This window comes from Eptesicus fuscus, chromosome 5 (genome assembly GCF_027574615.1).
Source record: "Eptesicus fuscus isolate TK198812 chromosome 5, DD_ASM_mEF_20220401, whole genome shotgun sequence".
Lineage (NCBI taxonomy): Eukaryota > Metazoa > Chordata > Mammalia > Chiroptera > Vespertilionidae > Eptesicus > Eptesicus fuscus.
In genome coordinates, this window is record NC_072477.1 from 25,114,948 (window position 1) to 25,139,387 (window position 24,440).

At 35.1% G+C, this 24,440-nt stretch overlaps 1 protein-coding gene across 6 annotated transcripts in view; it reads right to left on the reverse strand.

Moving 5' to 3' along the window:
- Positions 1–24,440, reverse strand: part of PCNX1 (pecanex 1) — a 156,147-nt gene that overhangs the window by 81,085 nt on the left and 50,622 nt on the right. For 4 of the 6 annotated variants that reach the window (XM_028141477.2, XM_008138886.3, XM_054715949.1 and 1 more), the window contains exons 7-8: positions 10,922–11,054; positions 4,901–5,085 (exon numbers count right to left, since the gene is read on the reverse strand). The exons of the other annotated variants lie outside the window; for them this stretch is intronic. In XM_028141477.2, coding sequence (XP_027997278.2) covers positions 4,901–5,085; positions 10,922–11,054 — 318 coding nt within the window. The remainder of the gene's footprint in view (positions 1–4,900; positions 5,086–10,921; positions 11,055–24,440) is intronic. 6 annotated transcript variants of the gene reach the window in all.

Here is a 24,440-nt window from a genome sequence, read left to right on the forward strand (position 1 = left end):
ATTGCTGTACAGAAGAGTACATAAGGATGTTCAGCAGAGTGTTCATTACAACAGAACATATCAGGAATTATACTGCATACTAACAATGGGGTTAGTTACTGGTTGAATAAATTATGATAAATATTAATGACATTAAGAGCATTCATGTAACTGACTTACTATTGCCAGGCACTGTGCACAGTTCTAATTGCTTTGCATATTTTAAGATATAACCTTCACCATAAACCTATGAAGTAGATATCATTATTACTCCTTTTGATAAATCAGTAGCCCAAAAGTCACACAGCATGATCCCAATTCTGTTTTAAAAAAATATACATGTGAGCATTATAAAAGAAAAAATTATAAAATATTAATGGATATCTTTAAGTGATGAGATTACAGATACTTCATTTCTTCATTATATTTTCCAGTATTTCTTAATTTGTATTTCCATTATAAGAATGGGAAAAGTAAAAAAAAAAAAAAAAAAAAAAGGAAGAATGGGAAGTGTTCTAATTTTATCAAAAAGAAGTATAAGAATATATCCCCTGACCATTTAACACTTCTTCCTTCTAGATATAGTATAGCATTTTTATTGTATCAAAAGAAACATTTTACTTTCATTTATATATACTTTATGTTGCCCTCCCCACAAAAAAATAGAATTTAGTAGTTTTTGTATTCAATAAATAACAATAGCCTGGGCTGGTATTACTCAGTTGACTGAGCATGGCCCCATGCACCTAAGGTTGCAGGTTTGATTCCCGGTCAGGATACATACCCAGGTTTTAGGTTTGATCCTGGGGCTGTGCACGCAAGAGGCGACCAACTGATGTTTCTCTCTCACATCAATGCTTGTCTCTCTCTCTCTCCCTCTCCCTACCTCTCTCTCTAGAATCAAAAATAAATAAATAAATAAATAAATAAATAAATAAATAAATAAATAAATAAATAAATAAATGTAACAATAAAGGATAAGATCAAGGTTGCTGCAAAAATAATGTAAATTTTTGTTTAGATAAATAAAAATTATCTACCATAACATAGGGGACTGAAATAGAGACTCTAAGGTCCCTTATAGCCTCTTAACTCTGTATTCATAGCAATTAGGAAAAGTACTTATGAGGTATCCCAAAATGCTACAGAGTAGTACAAACACATACCTTTTTTAAACACCAGAATAACTCTATTAAACTCACTAAAAGTACAGATCATCTGAGTCTCTTCCTTTTAAAGTGAAAATGTTTAAAGCCTCCGAATCATGTTTCTGCTTCATAATGCACAGCTGCTGTAAACTGCTTAATGAAAAGGGCAGTAAGGTAGTGCAGATTTCCTTTACGTCTTTTTCTAGAGCTGACTACATTTCCAAGTTAATAAGTTCTGCAGTAAAGCAGATTATCTCGAAGAATACTTTCTTTGTCAACCCTTGTACAATAATGAAACAAAAGAATACCTTAGAAAACCAATTCACTTACCACTTTTTCAACCTCTAATACACTAATGAAATTAGAAAAGGCTTAACTTATTCTCATTATAACAGCATTTTTACATGAAAATAAAGTAATTTTGTATATATTTTTTCAAAGCAATTATCCACCACTAATTTCATACATAGGAAAAAACCACACATAAATTTTCCTGTTTTATCTGATCTTATCTGGAACATTTCCTCTGAGAGGCTGTGTTATATATTAAGTTTAACTATCAACTACAACAGCATGTTTCATTACTGCATCAATTTATTCAACTTAATTCAAAATAGGAATTCACATAACAACTGAGAAATGACTGCTAAATTTTATAGAAAAGGCTTAATAGATATAAGGTTATCTGAATTCAGAATCTCTGGTATGACTTATCTGGGCACTAAGCACAGCTTGTTTTATTTAGTAAAACTGCAATTTAATTCAGAATATAGTAGGAAATCAACTGCAAATAAACAAGTCCAATAAAAGTTTGATGAGAAGGAAATTAAACTTTAAGATGTGTTTTTTTAAAAGAGCAACATTGAAGAGTTTGAGAAATTCTTTTATAGTAATTTCCTTTTCAAAAATGTTCATTTTAAAACTTATCCATAACTTCCATCATTTAAACCTTTTTAAAAATAAGTCTGCTTGGAAATGAAGTCTATCAATAAAAAAGAAAACCACCCTAATGTTTCCAACCAGGTTTTAAATTTTATACTTATAATTCAGTTTTACCTAATAACCTTGAAATTCTAGTCAAAATACAACAGAGAAATAAGGCTTCTCAGTATAGGAAATAAATGTGGTTATCTACTATGACACCACAGAGTAAAGATATAGAAAACAGTTAAAGAAAACTACCTATGCTTTTAATTAAATAATGCCTGATTATAAAGTTTCTTTTAATCCAAAAGGACTATTCCTCAGTTTAAAAGTAAACACACAATTATTACATATACAAACATTTATATGTACTCAAATATATATATGTATGAGTGTATATATGCAATTTGGTGTATATGTGTATGAGTATTTTATGTAAATGTATTATGTGTATGTATACATTTTCAAACATAAATAGTGTACACTTAAAATTTTTCAATTAAAGGAGCTAAATTTGGAAAGGAGAAATTTTGGTAAATAACTCTACTTTTAGGGAACATCACAGCTATCTTTAATATATTTGATTACTAGTATATAATACCAAATTCATTCACACAAAATTATCTTACTATTGTTAACTGAAATCATGCAGAAAATTAAACTATGCAACAAAAATATTCTATTATACTATATTATTTAAAAAAATCAATGTCTACCAACCCTTTAAGCTCAGCTGCAGTTCATTTTCAGAATCTTTTTCAGCCAACTTTGTGTGCTATGGAACATTAGATACTGTCCATTGATTGCTTGGTGGTTTTTGTTTGTTTTTTTTTTCATTTTTACTATGTATTCAATTTGACAGCATTCAGCTACCACAGTCCAAGAACTAGCTATCAGAAAGCAGCTAATATAAAAGAAAAAAATCTAAATTTCAAGAGAATTTCCTGAATATCCCCCAGTAGATACTCAAGTCATCTCCAATCTGAAAGCCTTTTTATCTTCAGAACTATCAACATAACTCATCTATATATATAAAAGCCTAAGCAACCGTCTGACCGATAGCTATGACGCGCAATGACCACCAGGGGGCAGATGCTCAACGCACAGGCATGGAAACATGGAACAGACTGATGAATCTCAGAGGGAAGGGGGGAGATGGGAGGGCGGAAAGAGATTAACAGAAGATCTTATATGCATACTAGAGGCCCAGAGCATGGGTTCGTGCACTGGTGGGGTCCCTCGGCCTGGCCTGCAGAGATCAAGTCAAATCCGTGCACTGGGCCTCTGACATCCCCCGAGGGGTCCCAGATTGCGAGAGAGCGCAGGCCAGGCAGAGGGACCCCACCGGTGCACGAATCTGTGCACTAGGCCTCTAGTATATACATATTTTCAATAATCTGCATGTGTATTTAAAGTGAGACTTATATTGAGGAAAATCATTTACTGTTTAATTTTATGCTTGATTCGACAAAAGTCTAAAAATCCAAATGGATCAAAACTAAGCCTTTCTACTTTAGTTAATCTACTACCATAAACCCAATAGGAATGGTGACGGTGACTGTAATTTTATAGGCACAAACTAACAAATCCTCTGTTCGTAGAAACTTTGGGTTAACTTGAGGGAAATACCAATAAAAAGATATTATTAACTGAATATACTTGCAACTAAAAATACCTCATTGTTTTTTAAGTCAAAGCAAGTAACTAAACTGAAGTCTATCTTACTCTCTCACAAACACCCTCCTTATGGACTTCCTTGCTTCTTTAAATTACAAACTCAAAAGCCAAAGCATTCTAAAATTAAAATGTTTTGTTGTCCTCTCATTTTATTTAGAAATCACCACACATTCTAATGTAATAAGTATCTTAGATGACCATTTTCAAGTTTCTATAAGATTTCATCAATATGCATATCTAATATTTATTAATATCTCTTGTAACTAAAGATAATTACAAAATGGAAAGAGAAAAAATAAATAGCATTTTAAATTTTATTATACCTAATTTGGGCACCTTACACCACATATCCTTCTAATCAAAGCAGCAACTGGATTATTATCTTTATAAATGATAGTTATAATATGGATAAACAAAATCACAGTGAACAAATGGAATCCTTTCAAATGTGTACTTTTTAATAAGAATTTCATTATATTTATTTAAATTGTTAATAATCTGCATTCTGAGCACAAGAAAGAGAAATTGTACAGAAAAATGAAAACCAAAGTAGTATAAAACACTGTCATTAAGGCACGAAACTGGTATTCTAGTGGATATTCATTAAGGCTTTAGACTATACAACCCCTCTGAGAATTAACTATTTAATAACTTATATTTATAAATGTATTAACACAAAAAGAAAAACTTTATGAAATTTTTATTTGATACTAGTATAGAGCCATAAAGTCCTCAAAGTCAGGTGATGAACATGGAAGTGAAATATACAATAACTAAAGGAAAGATTCTATAGTAACAGACCATTAGTAAGCAATTCTGCCTTTCGTGCAGCACATTCAGAGAATTCAAAGAAATTAAGACTTAATCAAAATAATTTTTTAAATCAACATTTTCCCACGTGGTACAAATAATGCCAAGGAATAACAGAAGTGCCCAAACCATTCGTGTGAGCATTCATTCATCCTTTTAACTACCTATTAATAATAGACATGCTCAAAAGAAAACACAGAATAACCATTGAAACAGAAAAGGGAAAAGCAAATGTCAAATGTTCCTTACACAAAGGGCAAATCCTTTCAAAAGTGCTATCTCAAGAAAGAATTGCAATCACTGTTACCCATTATCTGCTGCATTAAAGTTTCTATCACCAAGATTACATAAGGCCTGCATACCAAGTTCATCGTGCAAACTGCTGCCGCCTACAGCAGATGCATTGTCATGTGATGCTTCTAAGTGGACACTCCCATTTCTCACCAGCAAGGAGGCACTAGCACTGAGCACTGCAGCCTGGGAAGGGGGGCGGGACTGGCCTTTGACCTGGGCTGTGGACTGCTGGCCTTGCTGCCCATCTTGAAGGCTAGGAAAAAACATGGATTGGGGAGACATTACAGGGAAGAAAAGAGAAAACAATAGCTAGAATGAAGTCAATATAGAAAAAACTGATTAAAAAATTTTTTTTCTAATGTAACCTAAGAACCAATAAACTTTGTAAAATATACAGATTATACTGCCGGCTTAAGTTTTCTGGTCCTTAGAAATCTGATTCATAGTGATGAGCGCAGTAAACATTTAATGTATATGTAAATCCATCAATCTGTGACTTCTTTCCACCTCGAACCAAAAAAAGTTCTAGTATAAGGAAAGAGAATGCAGCAAAAAAGAATCACAAGTACATAAAATATATGTGGGTGATAGCTGTTCCCAATTAAATCCTATTTTTCAGTTAAATACACACTTTTATTTATAACTTGTAATACTAATTCTAAAGTTGTTCTTTCAAATATTCTGAAATCTCAAATTCACAATAAAACAAAATTTCTACCCACCTGAAAACCAAAGAATCTTTATGAAATTCAACCAAGATGACAATTTTGAATTAAAAAAGTCACAAACTAGTGTAAGAGAACCTGAATAACAAACACCAACTCAACCGAGTGAATTAATGACCACTGGGACACTGGAAGAAGTATAATATAGAGTATGAAGAGTTTTTCTCTATGTAAAGCCCATATGCTTCTGAAATAAGGCCACAGGCCTTATACACAAGATGTTAGTTAACAATAATTATGTTCCCTTAAATTTTGTTAGTATCTTTCTCCAATCCAAGTTATGGTGTCATTAACAAGAATCCATCATTTTAGAAAATCTCAAAAATAATTAGGAAACTAGTAATTTCTCAAGGGATATTATTAACTTTTCTAAACTTAATAATATTCTAAAAATACTTAGTATTCTGTGCTTACAAATTGATTATTAAAATTATTTATCTAAAAATTATCTAAATTAAGAAACTATATTCTTAACTTTTATATTTTTATATATTTATTTTAAAACACTGTGAATTTTAATATCCTTAGTACAATACACAAATTTAAACTGATGAAACTCATGAAAACGTTTTGAGTATAATTACTATATGTTATTTTCTACATTATGTTCAATGCAATAGTGCATTTCTATTACTAAAATCATTAGACCTTCAGGAAAAATAAAGAAGAATGCTACTTAGGATGGCCTCCTTCAGTTATTTTAGTATTTTCATGATTATCAACTTCTCTGAATTCAATGTAATGGTTTCTCTGATGCCTATAAAATAAACTCATCTGCTGCAACTGAAGAGAGGTGTAATTTGAAATAGCCTTGAAATAAAAGATTTAAGTAGAAAACATATATTGCTTACATCTACGGTTATGGCAACAGAATACATTCTGGAACTGCATTGTCTGATTCAGGAGGCACATAAGAATTTAAAGTAACTAAAATTTTATTTTCTCAGTCCCACTAACCATATTTCAAGTGCTTACCAGTCAAAGTGCCTAGTGGCTACCATAGCTAAAAGCTACCAGAATAGGTAGAAGTTAGTGTCTACCTTACAGGACAGTGTAGATTATAGACCTATTCCACCACCACAGAAAGTTCTACTAGCCACCTCTACTGGAACATTCATCTCCCAGGTTTCTTTCAGCCAATGAAAGGTATATATTCTAAGTAGAGCATAGAAATGTATGTAACATACAAAAAAACAAGTCTGCAAAATGCTGATTTGGCAATGCTTACTGACATTTTTAAGCCATAACTATAAAAGTATTCAGTAACTTATTTGGAGTAGAATCCTATATAATAAAGAGGTAATATGCAAATTGATCCTCACGCCCTTGCACAAGATTGCTGCCCCCATGTGGTCAAAGATGGCTGCCACATAATGGCCAGCAGGTGAGGGTAGTTGTGGGCGATCAGGCCAGCAGGGGAGGGCAGTTGGGGTGACCAGGCCAGCAGGGGAGGGCAGTTGGGGGCAACCGGGCCTGCAGGGGAGGGAGGACAGTTTGGGGGGACCAGGCCTGGGGGAGGGCAGTTGGGGGGATCAGGCCTGCAGGGGAGGGCAGTTAGGGACAACCAGGCTGGCAGGGGAGGGCAGCTGGGGGTGACCAGGACAGCAGGGGAGGGAAATTGGGGGTGACCGGGCTGACAGGGGAGCAGTTAGGCGTCGATCAGGCTAGGGGTGATCAGGCTGGCAGGCAGAAGCAGTTAGGGGCAATCAGGCAGGCAGGCAGGTGAGCGGTTGGGAGCCAGCAGTCCCGGATTGTGAGGGGGATGTCCGACTGCCGGTTTAGGCCCGATTCCACAGTGGGATCGGGCCTAAACCGGCAGTCGGACATCCCTTGAGGGGTCCCAGATTGGAGAGGGTGCAGACTGGGCTGAGGGACAACCCCTCTCCCCGACAGTGCACGAATTTCATGCACCGGGCCTCTAGTTTTTTGTATAATAGACATAAATCAAGAGATGATCTTGAGAAATAATATAATCAAACATGTTTGTATATCCTTTACATATGTAAAGTCTGTTATTCTTCCTCAGAAACTTCCTAAACTTATCCACAAACCTTACCAAAATGACCAAATTTCACAAGGGAGAAAATTCCAAGGAAAAATATTTAAGTAGTTCAAGCACTGTGTCCCTTTGGATGCACAAAACAGCAGAATTTTATAGAACATGTACTCAACAAATTTTCCTGTCAATTTTTTTCACTGAAAGTCATAAAGAGAGGTTCCATATGGCAGTTAGGTATATTTTAATGTGAACATATGAGATTCCACTAATCTTCAACATATCCAAATATATAGAAAGGTTTTCAAAATATCAGGTGATACATGAAAACTCCAGAATAAAGAAACAAAGTAAATTAGCCAAAATCTAGTGTTTATAAATGTCAAATTTTTGAACATAAAAAGCTAGTCATAAAATGTTTAAGTTCTTCGAACTCTTGTTCCTGAAAACAGGAAGCATGTCATTTCTGCAGAAATTATTAGGAAAACTGTTCCTTGGAGGGTTGTACTTTACCTTAAGATAATAATTGACAAGAAATTAATCTTTTTAAGAGTACAATTACATATCAAAACTACCAGTTTGAGAAAAGACAGCAACTATTTTACAACACAGCACAAGGAAAGGTAGAAATTTATCTATGGGCTATCAATAGCATCACTGACAGGCAATCTTACAAATGAACATTTCCAATTTAAATGACAGGAAAATATGGTTGGTCTTTCTTTCCTCTGTACACTTACTTATTTAGTATTTGACATATTCTGACCTACACTGTCAGTTATCTTTATATGTGTCTGCGCAACTGAAAAGTAAACTCAGCGTTTGATCACATTATTCCTATGAATTTCCAGATTCTGAGTTGGAAGAGTGTCTTGAGCACAGTACACAAACAACAAATATTTAGCAGATCCATTCCTGAGCACCACAAAATGATGCCTATGAATTCCTAGTCAGACTCTGTTATTGCTATGACTTTATTTGACTACAGATCTTTCAATTTTATACTTTTAATAATAAATCTAAGGATACACTAAAGCTTTTTTCCCTTCTCCAAAATGCACTAATAATTTTTCATTCCACCCCATTAACTAGAGTTCTAAAAAATACCACATTTTGGTTGATAAGTATAGACATATAGACTTCTTAATATTAATGTTACAAAATTTTTAAATTTTTGTCTTTGATTTTATCTCTAGTAACTGGGAAAGACTAGTAAGGGCCTACAGTAAAACATATCCTACAAGGCAAACGTAATGGGAAAAAACACACACACTTTTTAAATTAGTTTTGAAACAGGATATTCTAATGAGCATAAAAAATTCACACAAATTTTCTTTGTAAGGAAATTGATGATTCACTCCCAATCCTTGGAGACATATTTTCCCCCATTGCTTTTTAGAGTCTCAATTATTTAGACTATTCACTAAAGTTTAAAATAAGTTAGATTTTACTAGTATTTCTATAATAATTGTAATTAAAGCATTATCACACCTATTCCATTTCTTTTTGACAAATTTTCCAAGTTTTGCATGAACGTGCCATCCTGTATTTACTTTAAGATTATTATTATGTAAACCACACTGAGAATTAACACCAATATACTAGTACTTTTCCTGAACATTTTTGCAATTTAAAAAGATGATTTTAGTAAATTGGTGTTTCTCATAATTCCTCACAGCTAAATTTTATCTTATTTCATCCATGATGAAGTCAGCCTATTTAAGATACATATAACCTTCCTGGAACCTGGATAAAATCTACAAGCTGACTACTGGAAAACTACTTTCCAAAAATTCTAATGTGAGCCCTTTTTAAGTAAGTTTCATATCATATCCGCATTTGAATGGTGATAGATTTAAAATCCTACAAAACATGGAGAAATCCTCCATGATTGGCTGGAGTTAGAACACAGTTCTTTAATATTCCACCAGGCAGAGAAGAAAACTAATTTGTCTATATTTGTTTGATGAATGGGATCCAGCAGACTCATTTGTGGCAAAGAAAGGAAGGATTTTTAAAGACTAAAAAAGAGGTTTAAAAAAAGGATTAATAAATGTCAACATGGAGTGAGTAGGAAAGCAAAGATACCTATAGCAAGTATTATTCAAGGGACAAAAAGAAGAGGTTAGAAAGCACAAAACAGAAAAAGTAAAATGAAATGCTGAGCTTTCTGCAGTTTGGTACTACCCCAAATCCGTAAGAGAAAGAAAGTTACTTCAGGGAGCACAAAAAAAGAGGAGGAAAGGAAACAGAAGAGGAGGACTCACAAAAAGCAAAGGTGCTCAAAACAGGTTTCTAGATCCAATGTTTCTTTTAATTGGTGCCTTCCCATTTTTATATTTTAAATATTGCTTAAACTAATCCATACTACTTTTTACAGAATTATGTATTACTGTAGATTAATTAGGAACATGACCTATGAAAGAAGAGGTTCCTGATTATAATGTAAAATAATCAAGTCATAAATCCCAGAGGAATATAAAATAAAAAAATAAGGATTTTGCTACTCTTAAGAACAACATTTTAGCAAGGAATGTGGTTTATCTCTTCCAACCTACCATGCATTCAACAGCAGTTATTTCATCAAATGCTCCTCCTTTTGAATTTCAAATTAAAATATAGGTAAATAATTTGGATAATAGTGCTTTCAGACACAAAGATTAATAAAAGTATATAGTATAATATGTGCACTGTTTAAGCAAGCACATGTAAAATATGTTTGTCTATATTTGTATTCTTAAAAGAGAGCACAAATTTTTTAACAGATTTTTATATTTCTAATTCAAAACATAAACTCATTAGATTTGACACAATTGAGAATAAAACACTAAAATTTTAATGGAAAATTATTCCCAATATTATAAACAGATGCTTTCTTAATTAGGACACTGGAAAAACTTAAAATGTGTTTTTAAGCAATACAAAATATATATTTTAGTGAAATAAAATAATCAAACTGGTTTCAAGCAGAGATCAGTTTGTTATTCCTCAACAAGTTTATCATTCAGAGTATATTTGTTCATATTAAACACTATCAAGATGTTGTATTATTGGTAATTTGGAGTAAAAAAAAGGAAAAGCTGACTTAAGGTCTCTCTTTATATTTCTAAAACTAGTTTAAACTGATTTTTCTATTTAATATTGGGTAAACCAATCTGATCATTTTGTTTAAGAAGTGCAACACAGAGCATGCATAATGCAATGGGTTCATGATCACATGCAGAGAAAGCCTACAGAGCATAAAAGTATAGGAGGGAAACGAGAAGAAAAAGAAAAACAGCCATTTCAATGCTTTCCTGTGCTGACAGAACAGGTCAGAATGTCTGTTACACGCATGCTAAGCTTGGTGGAATCTTAAGATACCATACCTTAGGGGTGATCCGATGAGCAATGTAGGAGGGGTAGGGTTACTCCCTGCATTGTGCCGGCGCCGTACTGCCTGGCGCCTAAATGTGCTGCGTTCACGGCGAAATGCCACGGCCTCCTCGCTGGCCTGTGCTGCTGCATTAAGACAGACTTAGGTCAAATAGGAGCCTAGGTCAGAGATGTAAATAGCAGCTGAGCCTGTCTCTCCCTGACTTCCCACCCTCAAAGGTAAAGGAACTTGTTTAATTGAGCTAAATGGTTTTCTTACATACACTGTTGATCTATCATAATAAGAAACAAAATCAGTCCTTTACTTACAGCTGTTTCTTTAAAAATAATGTTTCTGATTACCTGCCCTCACCATAGTCTCTTCAACTGGTTTCCTACTTTAAGATCTGTTGTTTTATTTTTTGAAAAGTCTCATTTATTTAGTCCCATATTCCTCTATTCTCCTTTTACTTAAGTCAGCTTTGAAAGTATAGTATTTGTCAGTTCCGACTAACGATGTGGGGCCTTAGTTTCTCACTCATGAGGACAGTAAAAGCAGCAACCACAGTACTTCAGCTCTGACGCCGAGGAAGAAGGCTCTAGTCCACCTCACCCTTCCCTGTGCCACAACTTTGGCAGCATTAATGAAACCACCGACTGCTAGGATGCACAACTAGATTTTACAATGTTTCAGTCCAAGGCAGCTGAAATATCTATCAACTGTGAAGTAGTTTACTGCCATCAAACTTTGGTCAACTCTACGCCCTAGCCCTGGTCCCCTCAACATTAGGAAGCAAATATCAGCAAAAAGGCAAATATAGGAACTCCTAACTTCATCCTAAAAGTAAAGTACAAACTAAAACCAATATACAATGAGAAAATCACAACAGTGGTTTAACAGAATCTATAACAAATAAAATAATAAATACAAGCATACTATGCTAATTAGACAGGGCTGTGAGGGAAGCCCAGGTCCCGGGTGCCGGAGGGAAGCCGGTGCCGGCAGCCAGGGGAAGGAAGGCCTACTCTTGCACGAATTTCGTGCATCGGGCCTCTAGCTACTACATAAAATTTTATAAAACCATTGACTTGAGTTTCTAAAACAATATGCAAATGGTGTTTATCCATTTGAATTGAAAACAATCGTTTCCTAGTGATCTAAATATCTTAAAAGTCACTTTGATTTATAGACAGGATATTTTGAAACTAAATATGAATGAAGACAAACAACTTAGTGCAGAAACATTCTTTCCAAATATATAACTCCTTTTTCAAAGTATAAAATGGGTTACAAAACCAATGTTTTGTTTAGATTTCAGTACTAAGCCTCCTTAAACAGTTTAAAAGTGTTACTAATTCTCAAATTATTCTGCTTAGCAATCCTCATTTCCATCACTGTGAATGTTGATTAAAAAACAAAGTATTCAAAAAAACCCCACAAAGTATTCTTTTAAATGTTTACATTTTATCCTCTCCCCAGGTTGTACCAGTAAATATTCTTTGTGTAACCAATCCATATGATGAGCAATATATGGACTACATCCAGAAGACAGACTTCTTTGTCTTTAGGTATTATTTTTTTATTGAAGAAATGACAAGCACAGAATGATTTACACATTTGGCAAGCTTCTGCCAGTAAGAAGTATAAGTCACAAATTACAGGACACTTATTTATATTATTTATATTGTTTCTTTTTCAGCTCACACACTATAGTGATATTCTAAAGTTAGGCAGCTAAATAAGAATTAAGCTTTGATCCAAAGCACAACTCTCTTAGAGCTAATCTTTCTTTTATTTTTTCTCGTTTTACTGAGTTATTATGAAAATTCTGTTAAATGTGAAAAAAAATTACTTGTGATATATAAACTAACAGATGCAAAAGTTATATAAGACTTGCAAGAACAAATGATGCTGATTAAATTTGGTCATCTAGAACCATGCTGTCCAACACAGTAGCCACTAGCCATCTGGGGCTAAACATAAATGAAGATCAAATAAAATTTAAAATTCGGTTTATCAGATTCATGAACCACATTTCACATGCTCAGCACCTACATGGCTAGTGGCTACCATTATTGCACAGAACAAACATAGAACATTTCCATCATCATAGAAAGTTATATTCGACAGTGCTGATAGTCAAGGACACCTTTTGTCACCACAATCTACAAAGAATAATGTGTGCTTTGCCTATTTCTGACAACCATGAACTAGAAAAAAATAACCAGCTCTGTCACAAAGGGGAAAACATACACTGGCAGGCGGTCATCAGATGAAGGTAAACAAAGCAAAGAAAATAAGCCACTTGGAGAAAAAGAACTCTGATAAGTGACTACTGTAACTGTTAACGGTTCTTAGATATTCAAAAGGTTAACTCTGGTTATAGAATTTAAAATCACTCTTTTAATACTCAATTCAATATTTTGTGAACTTATATTGAAGATTTCTATTCTATTGTAACAAACTATTGGTCAATTTACAGGTCAATTCACTTCACTGAGAAACTTTCAAACATTCTCTCTAGTTTGAGATATTTTGTTTCAGCCAAAACATCAGAATAAAATTTATACAGATATAATTTATAGAGGATCATTTAATACATAAAATATACTAACATTATTCAGAAGAATTTGGGGAAAAATGGGAGTATGTTATCAATGAATACTGAGACCAGGAAAAGGAAAATAGGAACGTTTTATTTATTATCTTCCTTCTACTGAAGGCTTAATGGCTTTAATTTTAAGCAAAAGCTAGTCATTCCATAGCACGGATGAAAAGAAAAACTACTGCATCCATTTATAATCAAAATGTTCTTTGGCTTTTTCAGAAAAACACATTTCTTTTTGCTATTAATACACCATTTATATTCTGTTACCTGCAAAATCACTAGATATTAATACTTCTTAGATGTAACACATCAAGATGTAAGTTTAGACATCCATTGAACAATGTACTAAAATGAAGTTATGGTTAATGCCTATACTGTCCTCTGTAATAGTCAGTGTGTAAATATCTAATGCTAAAAGACTTTTCAAAGCTTACTGTAGCAATTACTTTAACGGTAGATAGGATCACACTTTCAACTGAAAACACTATGCTATTTGTGGTTACAACAAATAAGACTAAGCCATGCCCCCGGGAATATGCTACTCATACAGAACATCTCTACTTGAAATGGGGTCCAGAGGGAGTCCAGTTCTATTGGAGCCAAGGAAAGAAACGTGTCTTTAAAGCTTAAAATAATTTGCCATAAGTATATTCAGTCACATAAATTATAACCAAACGTCATGGAAATTCACTTCTGTAATCCAAATGCAATAAACTCTTTTTGAATCCTTTAACTTTATAGAAGAAAACAACAACAAAATCTTTAAACTAGAAAAGCAGACCAGGAGAGAAAAAACAATTAAAACCAGGTTTTGAAGTTGATATTTTGACATTGCTTAAAACTCAGTATTTCCTGGCCAAAAAAAATAAGAAGAATAAGAAATTAACTATAAAATAGAGCATAAAAAGCAAATAGTGAAAATTTAGCACTCTTGGGACAACTAAATTTTATGCATGTGTAGAAAAGGGAGAAAAAAAGTCACAAATATTCAAGTGATTAAAAGACCATAAATGACAAGACATGAAATACTTTTAAGGACACATACTTAGACATTGTGATTTTTAACATATTTTTTAAATTACAAGAGTCTTAACTTGTTCAAGTCATTTATGTTAAGAAAACTTCAAGAGACTGCATTACCATCAGAGTAAGTTTAAGAGAAAACTTCAGATAATTAACTCTTTACTTCTGATATAGTGATACAATCTTTCAATTAAGTTTATAAATATTTACTGGGTTCCTAAATGCATCGATTCATGCACAAGACACAGATATCCTCCACCATTTTAGACAGCTGTGACCCTAATTTCTAAAGATAAAAAAGGAGAAAAATCCACAATACACACCTACTTCAGGAGTTACCTGCATTTATCTTAATGAGTTAAGGAAAATTCTACACATTCTGTATTGAATTATTTTAGTGCAACTATTTATTTTCATATGGAGTATTAAACAATAGAGTCTCAGTATGTTTTACTCTGTGAATGAAAACAGGGAACACATTAAAAGGCACTAAAATCCTTTCAGGATGGCTGTGATGCACAAAAGAGCAAAATTTAGTAAGGTAGAAGGTGAGGGTTTTCCACAGTCTATCTCAAAAACTGCAAAGTTATGATCATAATATTTACAGAATAAGATGCCACTTCAAAACAATGTCAATCATACAGCTGATTGCTTGGTGAAAGGATTCATATGTAATAAGTTACTTTCTTTTTATATACTGGTATGGCTGGACTCTTGTGATAGCTCAATTGCTATTAAATGAATTAATAAAAATTTAGACAGAAGAAACTATTTTAAAAGGTATTACTTTCAGCGGGAAATGTTTATTGTAAGAAAAAATGTAGTAAACTTGGGAAGATCACGAAAATAAAATGTATTTTGGTACCTCGAACAGATTAGAAGCAAATGTTAGTAGAGAAAGAGACATTAAAGAAAGAGAATGAAAGAAACAAGTATATGTACATCTCAGTAAAATAATATATGAAAATATTCTGAAATATTGTTCAAAGTAAAAAAAAATTTACTTAAGAATAAAGTTATTGTATGAAAATAAACATTCAAATGATTTTGCAGAATAATTTGATAAATTTTAGCCATTTTCTCTATACATTTTTCCCTTTCTTACTTTCCTTGTCAACACAAGATGATGCTAATCAGCATGCAAAGATTTTGTTCTAATATGTAAACAAACTTTTATAAGCACCATTTTCTTGGAGGCCAAAGAACGACAAGAATCTACTGTATAGCTGCTAAGCATTCATTCAGAATTACAGAAATTTTCATCTGTGAAAATACTGTAAAGGACTACTCTTTTTCACAAGTAAACCAACAGCAAATTACAACAAAATCATTAGCTGTGACTTGAGTTAAAAAGAATTTGCATAGCCTATATAGAAAAATCATACACCTACGGATGAGGACAGTGGGGAGTTGGGGGGTAAGGGATGGGATGGGGTGGGAACCGGGTGGAGGGGAGCTATGGGGGGAAAAAAGAGAAACAATTGTAATAATCTGAACAATAAAGATTTATTTAAAAAAAAAGAAATTCAGAAAAAAAAAACACAAAAAATAACAGAGCGAATAATAAACCTCTCCATGCTGGTGGTTGTTTATGATCCGTTGACTCGTGCAGTAAATAAGTTCAAGTGGCCCAAAGAAACTGATATATATGATAGAAAACAACACTCTTCTATCATATGTAACTTATCTGTATAGTTTTTTTTTTTTTTTTTTTTTTTTTTTTTTTTAATATTTTTATTGAGGTATTATATGTGTACATATCTTACCATTACCCCCCCACCCCACACCCACACATGCCCTCCCCCCCAGAGTTTTGCGTCCATTGTTTATGCTTATATGCATGCATACAAGTCCTTCGTTTGATTTCATAACTCCCCCACCTTTCCCAAACTTTCCCTCTGTACTTTGAAAGTCTGTTTGATGCTTTACTGTCTCTGTATCTATCTTTTTGTTCACCACTTTATAATGTTCTTTACTATCCCTAAATGAGTGAGATCATGTGGTATTGTTCTTTCATTGACTGGCTTATTTCACTTAGCATAATGTTCTCCAATTCCATCCAGGTTGCTGCAAATGATGAGAATTCCTTCTTTTTTATGGCAGCATAGTATTCCATTGTGTAGATGTACCACAGTTTTCCGATCCAGTCATCTGCTGATGGGCACCTAGGCTGTTTCCAAATCTTAGCTATTGTAAATTGTGCTGCTATGAACATAGTGGTGCATATATCCTTTCTGATTGGTGTTTCTAGTTTCTTCGGATATATTCCCAGGAGTGGGATTACTGGGTCAAATGGGAGTTCCATTTTCAGTTTTTTGAGGAAACTCCATACTGTTCTCCACAGTGGCTGCACCAGTCTGCATTCCCACCAGCAGTGCACGAGGGTTCCTTTTTCTCCGCATCCTCGCCAACACTTGTTGTTTGTTGATTTGTTGATGATAGCCATTCTGACAGGTGTGAGATGGTACCTCATTGTTGTTTTGATTTGCATCTCTCGGATAATAAGTGACTTTGAACATGTTTTCATGTGTCTCTTGGCCTTCCTTCTGTCTTCTTTTGAAAATATTCTGTTTAGGTCTGTTGCCCATTTTTTTATTGGATCATTTATCTTCCTCTTATTAAGTTGCATAAGCTGCCTGTAGATGTTGGAGATTAAACCTTTATCAGTGATAGCATTTGCAAATATGTTTTCCCATGCAGTGGGCTTTCTTGTTGTTTTGTTGATGGTTTCTTTTGCTGTAAAAAAGCTTTTTATTTTGATGTAGTCCCATTTGTTAATTTTCTCTTTAGCTTCCATTGCCCTAGGGGCAGTGTCAGTGAAGAAGTTCTTGTGGCATATGTCTGAGATTTTGTTGCCTGTAGATTCCTCTAGTATTTTTATGGTTTCCCGTCTTATGTTTAAGTCCTGTATCCATTTTGAGTTTATTTTTGTGTATGGTGTAAGTTGGTGATCTAGTTTCATTTTTTTGCATGTATCTGTCCAGTTTTCCCAACACCATTTATTGAAGAGACTGTCTTGACTCCATTGTATGTTCTTGCCTCCTTTGTCAAATATTAATTGAGCATAGTGGTTTGGGTCGATATCTGGGTTCTCTATTCTGTTCCATTGATCAATATGTCTGTTCTTGTGCCAGTACCAGGCTGTTTTGAGAACAGTGGCTTTGTAATACAGCTTGAAATCTGGTATTGAGATCCCACCTACTTTATTCTTCTTTCTGAGGATTGCTGAGGCTAGTCGGGGTCTTTTTTTATTCCAGATGAATTTTTGGAGAGTTCTTTCTAGGTCTGTGAAATATGCTGTTGGTATTTTGATGGGGAGTGCATTGAATCTGTAGATTGCTTTGGGTAGTATGGACATTTTAATGATGTTGATTCTACCAATCCAGGAACATGGTATGTTCTTCCATCTGTTTACGTCTTCCTCTATCTCTTTTTTCAGTGTCCTGTAGTTTTCTGCGTATAGGTCTTTTACCTCCTTAGTTAAGTTTATTCCTAGGTATCTTAATTTTTTTGGTGCGATGGTAAATGGGATTGCTTTTTTAGTCTCTCTTTCTGTAAGTTCATTATTGGTGTATAGAAAAGCCATAGATTTCTTGGCGTTAATTTTGTATCCCGCTACATTGCCGAATTCATTTATTAAGTCTATTAGTTTTTTGATGGAATCTTTTGGGTTTTTTATGTACAATATCATGTCATCTGCAAATAAGGACAGCTTCACTTCTTCTTTTCCAATTTGGATGCCTCTTATTTCTTCTTCTTGCCTAATTGCGATAGCTAATACTTCCAGTACTATGTCAAACAGGAGTGGTGAGAGTGGGCATCCCTGTCTTGTTCCTGTTCTTAGGGGAAATGGTTTTAGTTTTTGCCCATTGAGTATGATGTTTGCTGTGGGTTTATCATAAATAGCTTTTATTATGTTGAGGTATGAGCCTTCTATTCCCACCTTGTTGAGAGTTTTTATCAAGAAAGGGTGTTGGATTTTGTCAAATGCTTTTTCTGCATCTATTGATATGACTATGTGATTTTTATCTCTCAATTTGTTTATGTGATGTATCACGTTTATTGATTTGCGGATATTGTACCATCCTTGCATTCCTGGAATAAATCCTACTTGGTCATGGTGTATGATCTTTCTGATGTACTGCTGGAGCCGATTTGCTAGAATTTTGTTGAGGATTTTGGCATCAATGTTCATGAGGGATATTGGCCTGTAATTCTCTTTCATTGAGTTGTCTTTATCTGGTTTTGGTATTAGGGTGATGCTGGCTTCATAGAAGGAGCCTGGAAGTGTTCCTTCCTCTTGAATTTTTTGGAATAGTCTGAGGAGGATAGGTTTTAGTTCTTCCTTGAAAGTTTGATAAAACTCTCCTGTGAAGCCATCAGGCCCCGGGCTTTTGTTTGCCGGAAGCTTTTTGATGACTGCTTCAATTTCTTCCATAGTTACTGGCATGTTGAGCTGTTTAGAATCTTCCTGATTGAGTTTTGGAAGGTTGTATTTTTCTAGGAATATGTCGATTTCCTCTAGGTTGTCCAGTTTGTTGGAATAGAGTTGTTCGTAGTATTTTGTAACAATCCTTTGTATTTCGTCAGGGTCTGTTGTTATTTCACCTCTTTCATTTCTGATTTTGTTTATTTGGGTCCTCTCTCTTTGCTTCTTGGTGAGCCTGGCTAGAGGTCCATCAATCTTGTTTATCCTTTCAAAGAACCAGCTCTTGGTTTTGTTGATCTTTTGTATTGTTTCTTTGGTCTCTATGTCGTTTATCTCCGCTCTGATCTTTATTATTTCTTTCCTTCTGCTTACACTGGGCTTATCTTGTTGCTCTCTCTCTAACTCTTTGAGTTGTTGGGTTAGGTAATTTATTACCATTGTTTCTTGTTTTTTGAAGTAGGCTTGTAGAGCTATGAACTTCCCTCTCAGGACTGCTTTCATTGTGTCCCATAGATTTTGGATTGTTGTGTTTTCATTGTCGTTTGTTGCCATGATGTTTTTTATTTCTTCCTTGATGTCTTTGGTAACCCAGTCATGGTTTAATAACATGCTGTTTAGTCTCCAAGTGTTTGATTTCTTTGGGTTGTTTTTATTGTAGTTAATTTCCAGTTTTATGCCACTGTGATCTGAGAAGATACTTGATATGATTTCTATCTTCTTGAATTTGGAGAGACTTTGCCTATGTCCTAACATATGGTCTATCTTTGAAAATGACCCATGTGCACTTGAGAAGAATGTATATTCTGTGGCTTTGGGGTGAAATGTTCTGAAGATGTCGATTAATTCCATCTGTTCTAGTGAGTCATTTAGGATTGATGTTTCTTTGCTGATTTTTTGTGTAGAGGATTTGTCCAATGGTGATAGTGGGGTATTGAAGTCTCCTACTATGATTGTATTACTGTCAATCTCTCCTTTGATATCTTCCAGGAGTTTTTTAATGTATCTTGGTGCTCCTGTATTGGGTGCATATATGTTTACCAGAGTTATTTCTTCTTGTTGGATTTCTCCCTTTAGTATTATGAAGTGGCCTTCATTATCTCTTGTTATGTCCTTCACTTTGAGATCTAATTTGTCACATATAAGTATTGCAACCCCAGCTTTTTTTTCATTTTTATTTGCCTGGAAAACCTTTTTCCATCCCTTTACTCTCAGTCTGTATGCATCCTTTTTTTTGAGGTGGGTTTCCTGTAGACAGCAGATATCTGGGTTTTGTTTTCTTATCCAGTCTGTTACCCTGTGTCTTTTGATTGGGGCATTCAATCCATTTACATTTAAAGTTATTATTGATAGGTACTTATTTGACGCCATTTTTATTCTATACCTCTGTGTACCTTCTTTGCTTCCTATTTCTTTCTTTTTTTTTTACAGCAGTCCCTTTAGCATTTCTTTCATTGCTGGTTTGGTGGTGATAAACTCCCTTAGTCCTTTTTTGTCTCTGAAGCTCCTGATTTCACCTTCAATTTTGATTGATAGCCTTGCTGGGTACAGTATTCTTGGATTTAGACCCTTCCTTTGCATGACTTGGTATATTTCATTCCATTCCCTTCTGGCCTGATGAGTTTCTGTTGAGAAATCAGTTGCTAGTCTGATGGGGGTTCCTTTGTATGTAACTGTCTGTCTCTCTCTGGCCGCTTGTAAGATTCTTACTTTGTCGTTGGTGTTTGCCAACTTAACTATAATGTGCCTTGGCGTCGGTCTTTTGGGGTTCATTTTGTTTGGGACTCTGAGCTTCTTGGATTTGTGTGGGTTTTTTCTTCCCTATATCAGGGAAGTTTTCTGTTATTATTTCTTCAAACAGGTTTTCTATTCCTTGCTCAGTTTCCTTTCCTTCTGGCACCCCTATTATCCTGATGTTGTTTTGTTTTGTATTGTCCTGAAGTTCCCTTACGCTCTCCTCCATCTTTCTAATTTTTGTTTCTAGAAGCTGTTGTAATTGGGTATTTTTTTCCATCTTGTCTTCTAGCTCACTTATGCGGTCCTCTGCTTCATCTAGTCTACTCTTGATGCTTTCTATTGAGTTCTTTACAGCAGCGATGTCATTTTTCATTTCTTCTTGGTTCTTCTTCATTTCTTCTTGGTTCTTACTCATATTGTCGAATTTGTCTTCCATCCTTTTCAGCCACTTTATGACCATTTCTCTGAATTCTTTCTCTGATAGGTTGTTTGCCTCTAAATCGTTTACTTCCTTTTCTGGTGATGCCTGCTTCTCTTTCCTGTGGGGGCTGTTTCTTTGTCTCCCCATGGTCTCTCTTCTCCGGATGTCTGGTTATATAGATTTCTCTCTCTGGCGTTGATTTAAAGGTGTAAAATACAACACAACCAGGCACAACAGACAAGGCACTGAACAGAATTGTATTCACGATATTAATAACCTCCAATAAAGGTAACCACCAGAGAAAGACAAATTAGGGAATAGGAGTGGAAGAGGGAGAGTAAAAAGAAAGAACAACAACGAAGAAAAAAAAACAAAAAAAAAACAAAGAGTGTGAATCTGAACTTGGGAAAAGAGCAGAAAGAAAGAAAAGAAATAACAGAAAAGAAAAAGAAAAGAAAAAAAAAAGTAAGAGAGACAAGAATGATACTAAGAGAGAAAAGGGGAACAAACTATATATATGGGGAGTAAACTCCACTAGAACAACCACTATTCCCAGCAAATTCCAGCAACACGAGCCTGGAGATTAATACAAACTGCAACAGCAGCTAATTTCAAGTGAGGCAAGGGAAAACAAAAGTAAAAAACAAACAAAAACGAAGCAAACAAAAGAACCAACCAAACCAACAAAAAGAATAATCAAAACAATCTCCTAAAAAAGCATAAAAATTCAATCTAATCAACATTCAAGCAAACAACAACAAAAGGCCCGAGAGAAAAATAATTTTTTAAAGGTAGCGTAGAGAGAGGTTTGTATGGATTTGGAGCAGGGGGTTGGGATTAGATATATAAGTAGGGTGAAGTTTTAGCAGGGAGTAAACTGAAAAAGTAGGGAAAATCTAAAGCCAGAAAGGGTTAAGATAAACTGGGGAACAAGGGGGAAAGGTTAGGAGGAGAGTGATGGCATAATGTTAGCTTTGAGATAGGGTAAAGCGATTGTAAGGGAAAGATGCAAATCGAATGTAGGACACTAATCCAAAAATAAAAGAAAGAGAAAATCAAATGACATTAAAAAAAAAAAAAAGTAAAATAATAGTAATAATATTGCTGATTGGAAATAAAAATGTAATAATTAAAAAGGTGAAAATCAAGTGAGGAAAAAGAAAAAATATTAGTTTCTTAAGTATAAGATGCAAAAAATGAAAATAAAAAAATATGAGAATAAAAAATTTAAAAAATTGAAAAAAGAATTGAAAATTAAAAAATAGGAAGACTAAAATGTGCAGTAGCGGCTGTCATTCACTTCCTCTATTATTCTGTTTGGTACGCCTTTTTCCCAGTCTGGGCGGTATATCAATTCAGCTTCATTCCAGGGCTCCTCAGTGTTGGAAGCCAGTCCTGCTTTTTAAGCCAGCCCTGTCTTAATTTCTCGTATTTATTTTTGATTACACCAGAGACAATTAGCGTTTCAGCCCCTGGGTGGCAGTGTTTCTGAATTGACTTCCGGGCCTCTCTAGCTCTTTTTTCTTTTTTTTTTTTTCCCCTTCTATGGCACTCACTACCGGTTTGTAGAGGTGTGCGCCTCAGAGCTGCCTCTCTGATGGTCACACGCAGCTCTGGCCCCAGGTTCCGAAAAAACACCTTCCCCCTGCAGTCTTTCAGGGTTTCCACCTGGGTTTGCCTCTGTATTGGGCTTAGCAATCAGAGTCGGAAAGAGCCCAGGTGTGCGGACCGTGGGTCTGTGCCCCAGACTAAGGAGCCTGCACTCCTTTGAAAATTCTTAGTCTGACCCTCCTCGTCAGATTAAAATGAGTTGCTTTCAAGAGGTCACTTCTGTTAGCAGCTCAGAAGACCCCCCTCCTCATTCACGGATCACGGCAGTTCCAACTGCCGCTGATTTTTCTAGGCACAGACCTCCCGGCTCCTGCCGGTCCTGCGGCTGCCGCACTTCCCTCACCCAGGGCTTCCCTCACCCACCGCGGGGATTAGAAACCGCAGCTTATTTCAGACAAAATCTGACCTTTCCGTGGTGCAGTGGAGAGTTTCTTTGGATCCAAATGTTTGCGCTGATAGGGGACCGGTGGTCTGGTGCTCCCAGCAGTTCAGTGTTTGCAGTTGTCGCGGAAAGACAGGTTTCCCCTAAAAACCTCCTTTCCTTGCAAGATGGCACGGCGCCCGGCAAGCCCGCAGCTCCAAGAGGGGACCCAGCCCCTGTGGGTGCTGCGTGGTCAGAGGAACACTGCCCAGCACTCCCCCGCCTTCTCCTGGAGTTTAGCTGTCCCTTGGCTTGCCCACATACACTCCCTCTGCGAGCCTCTGCTGCTCCGACTCTCCGCCCCAGGAACAGACTCCAAACCCGACTCTATTCCGTCGCCATTTTTTTTCCTCTCCTCTATCTGTATAGTTTTATTCTTAAAATATTAGTCAAGCCCTAGCTGGTTTGCCTCAGTAAACAGAGCGTCAGCCTGCGGACTGAAGGGTCCTGGGTTTGATTCCAGTCAAGGGTACATGCCCAGGGTGCAGGTTCGATCCCCAATAAGGTGCATGCAGGAGGTTGCCAATCAATGATTCTCTCTCATCATTGATGTTTCTTTCTCTCTCCCCCTCTCCCTTCCTCTCTGAAATTAATATAAATATATATATATACATTATTCAATTTATTAAAGAAATGCTTCATAATTATAAAAAGTATGCAACTCAAGATCAACAACAACAAAAAATACCTTCATTTGAATCTAAAACATTTTTCCTACCTGCTTAATCAGATCATTATTAATGAAATCCAACTTTGACCAAAATACTTGATTAATGGTGAGAAATCCTATGAAAACAGTTACTTGTTTTGTGACTAAATATCAAAAGATAAGTTATATGACACATCGCTACCAAAATAAGATTAAAATCTGTATTACTAGATTAGATGTTATAAAAATGTTTTCCTGTTTTATTATGTAACAAGTTAGGACTTCAGGTAGTATTTTTACTACTGTTGAGTTTCACAATGGCACAATTAGAATATCTCTAATTTATTCCTATATTTTCTTCTACTTTAAAAATAGGATACATTTGAGTAGCATAATGAACTGGCCTGTATAATAGTAATTGCAGCACTCAAACATTTACTATGTGCCAGATACAGTTCTAAGCATTTTACACATAGTAACTCCTTTACTCCTCACAGGAGCCCTATGAGATAGATGCTTTGATCAACACAATGAAACATGAGGAGGCAGAGGCTTGGAGAAGGTTAAGTAGTTTTCCTAGCCCCAGCACTACAGTGGTACCCATACACTGATAAGTGTGACTTCATGTCACTGTGT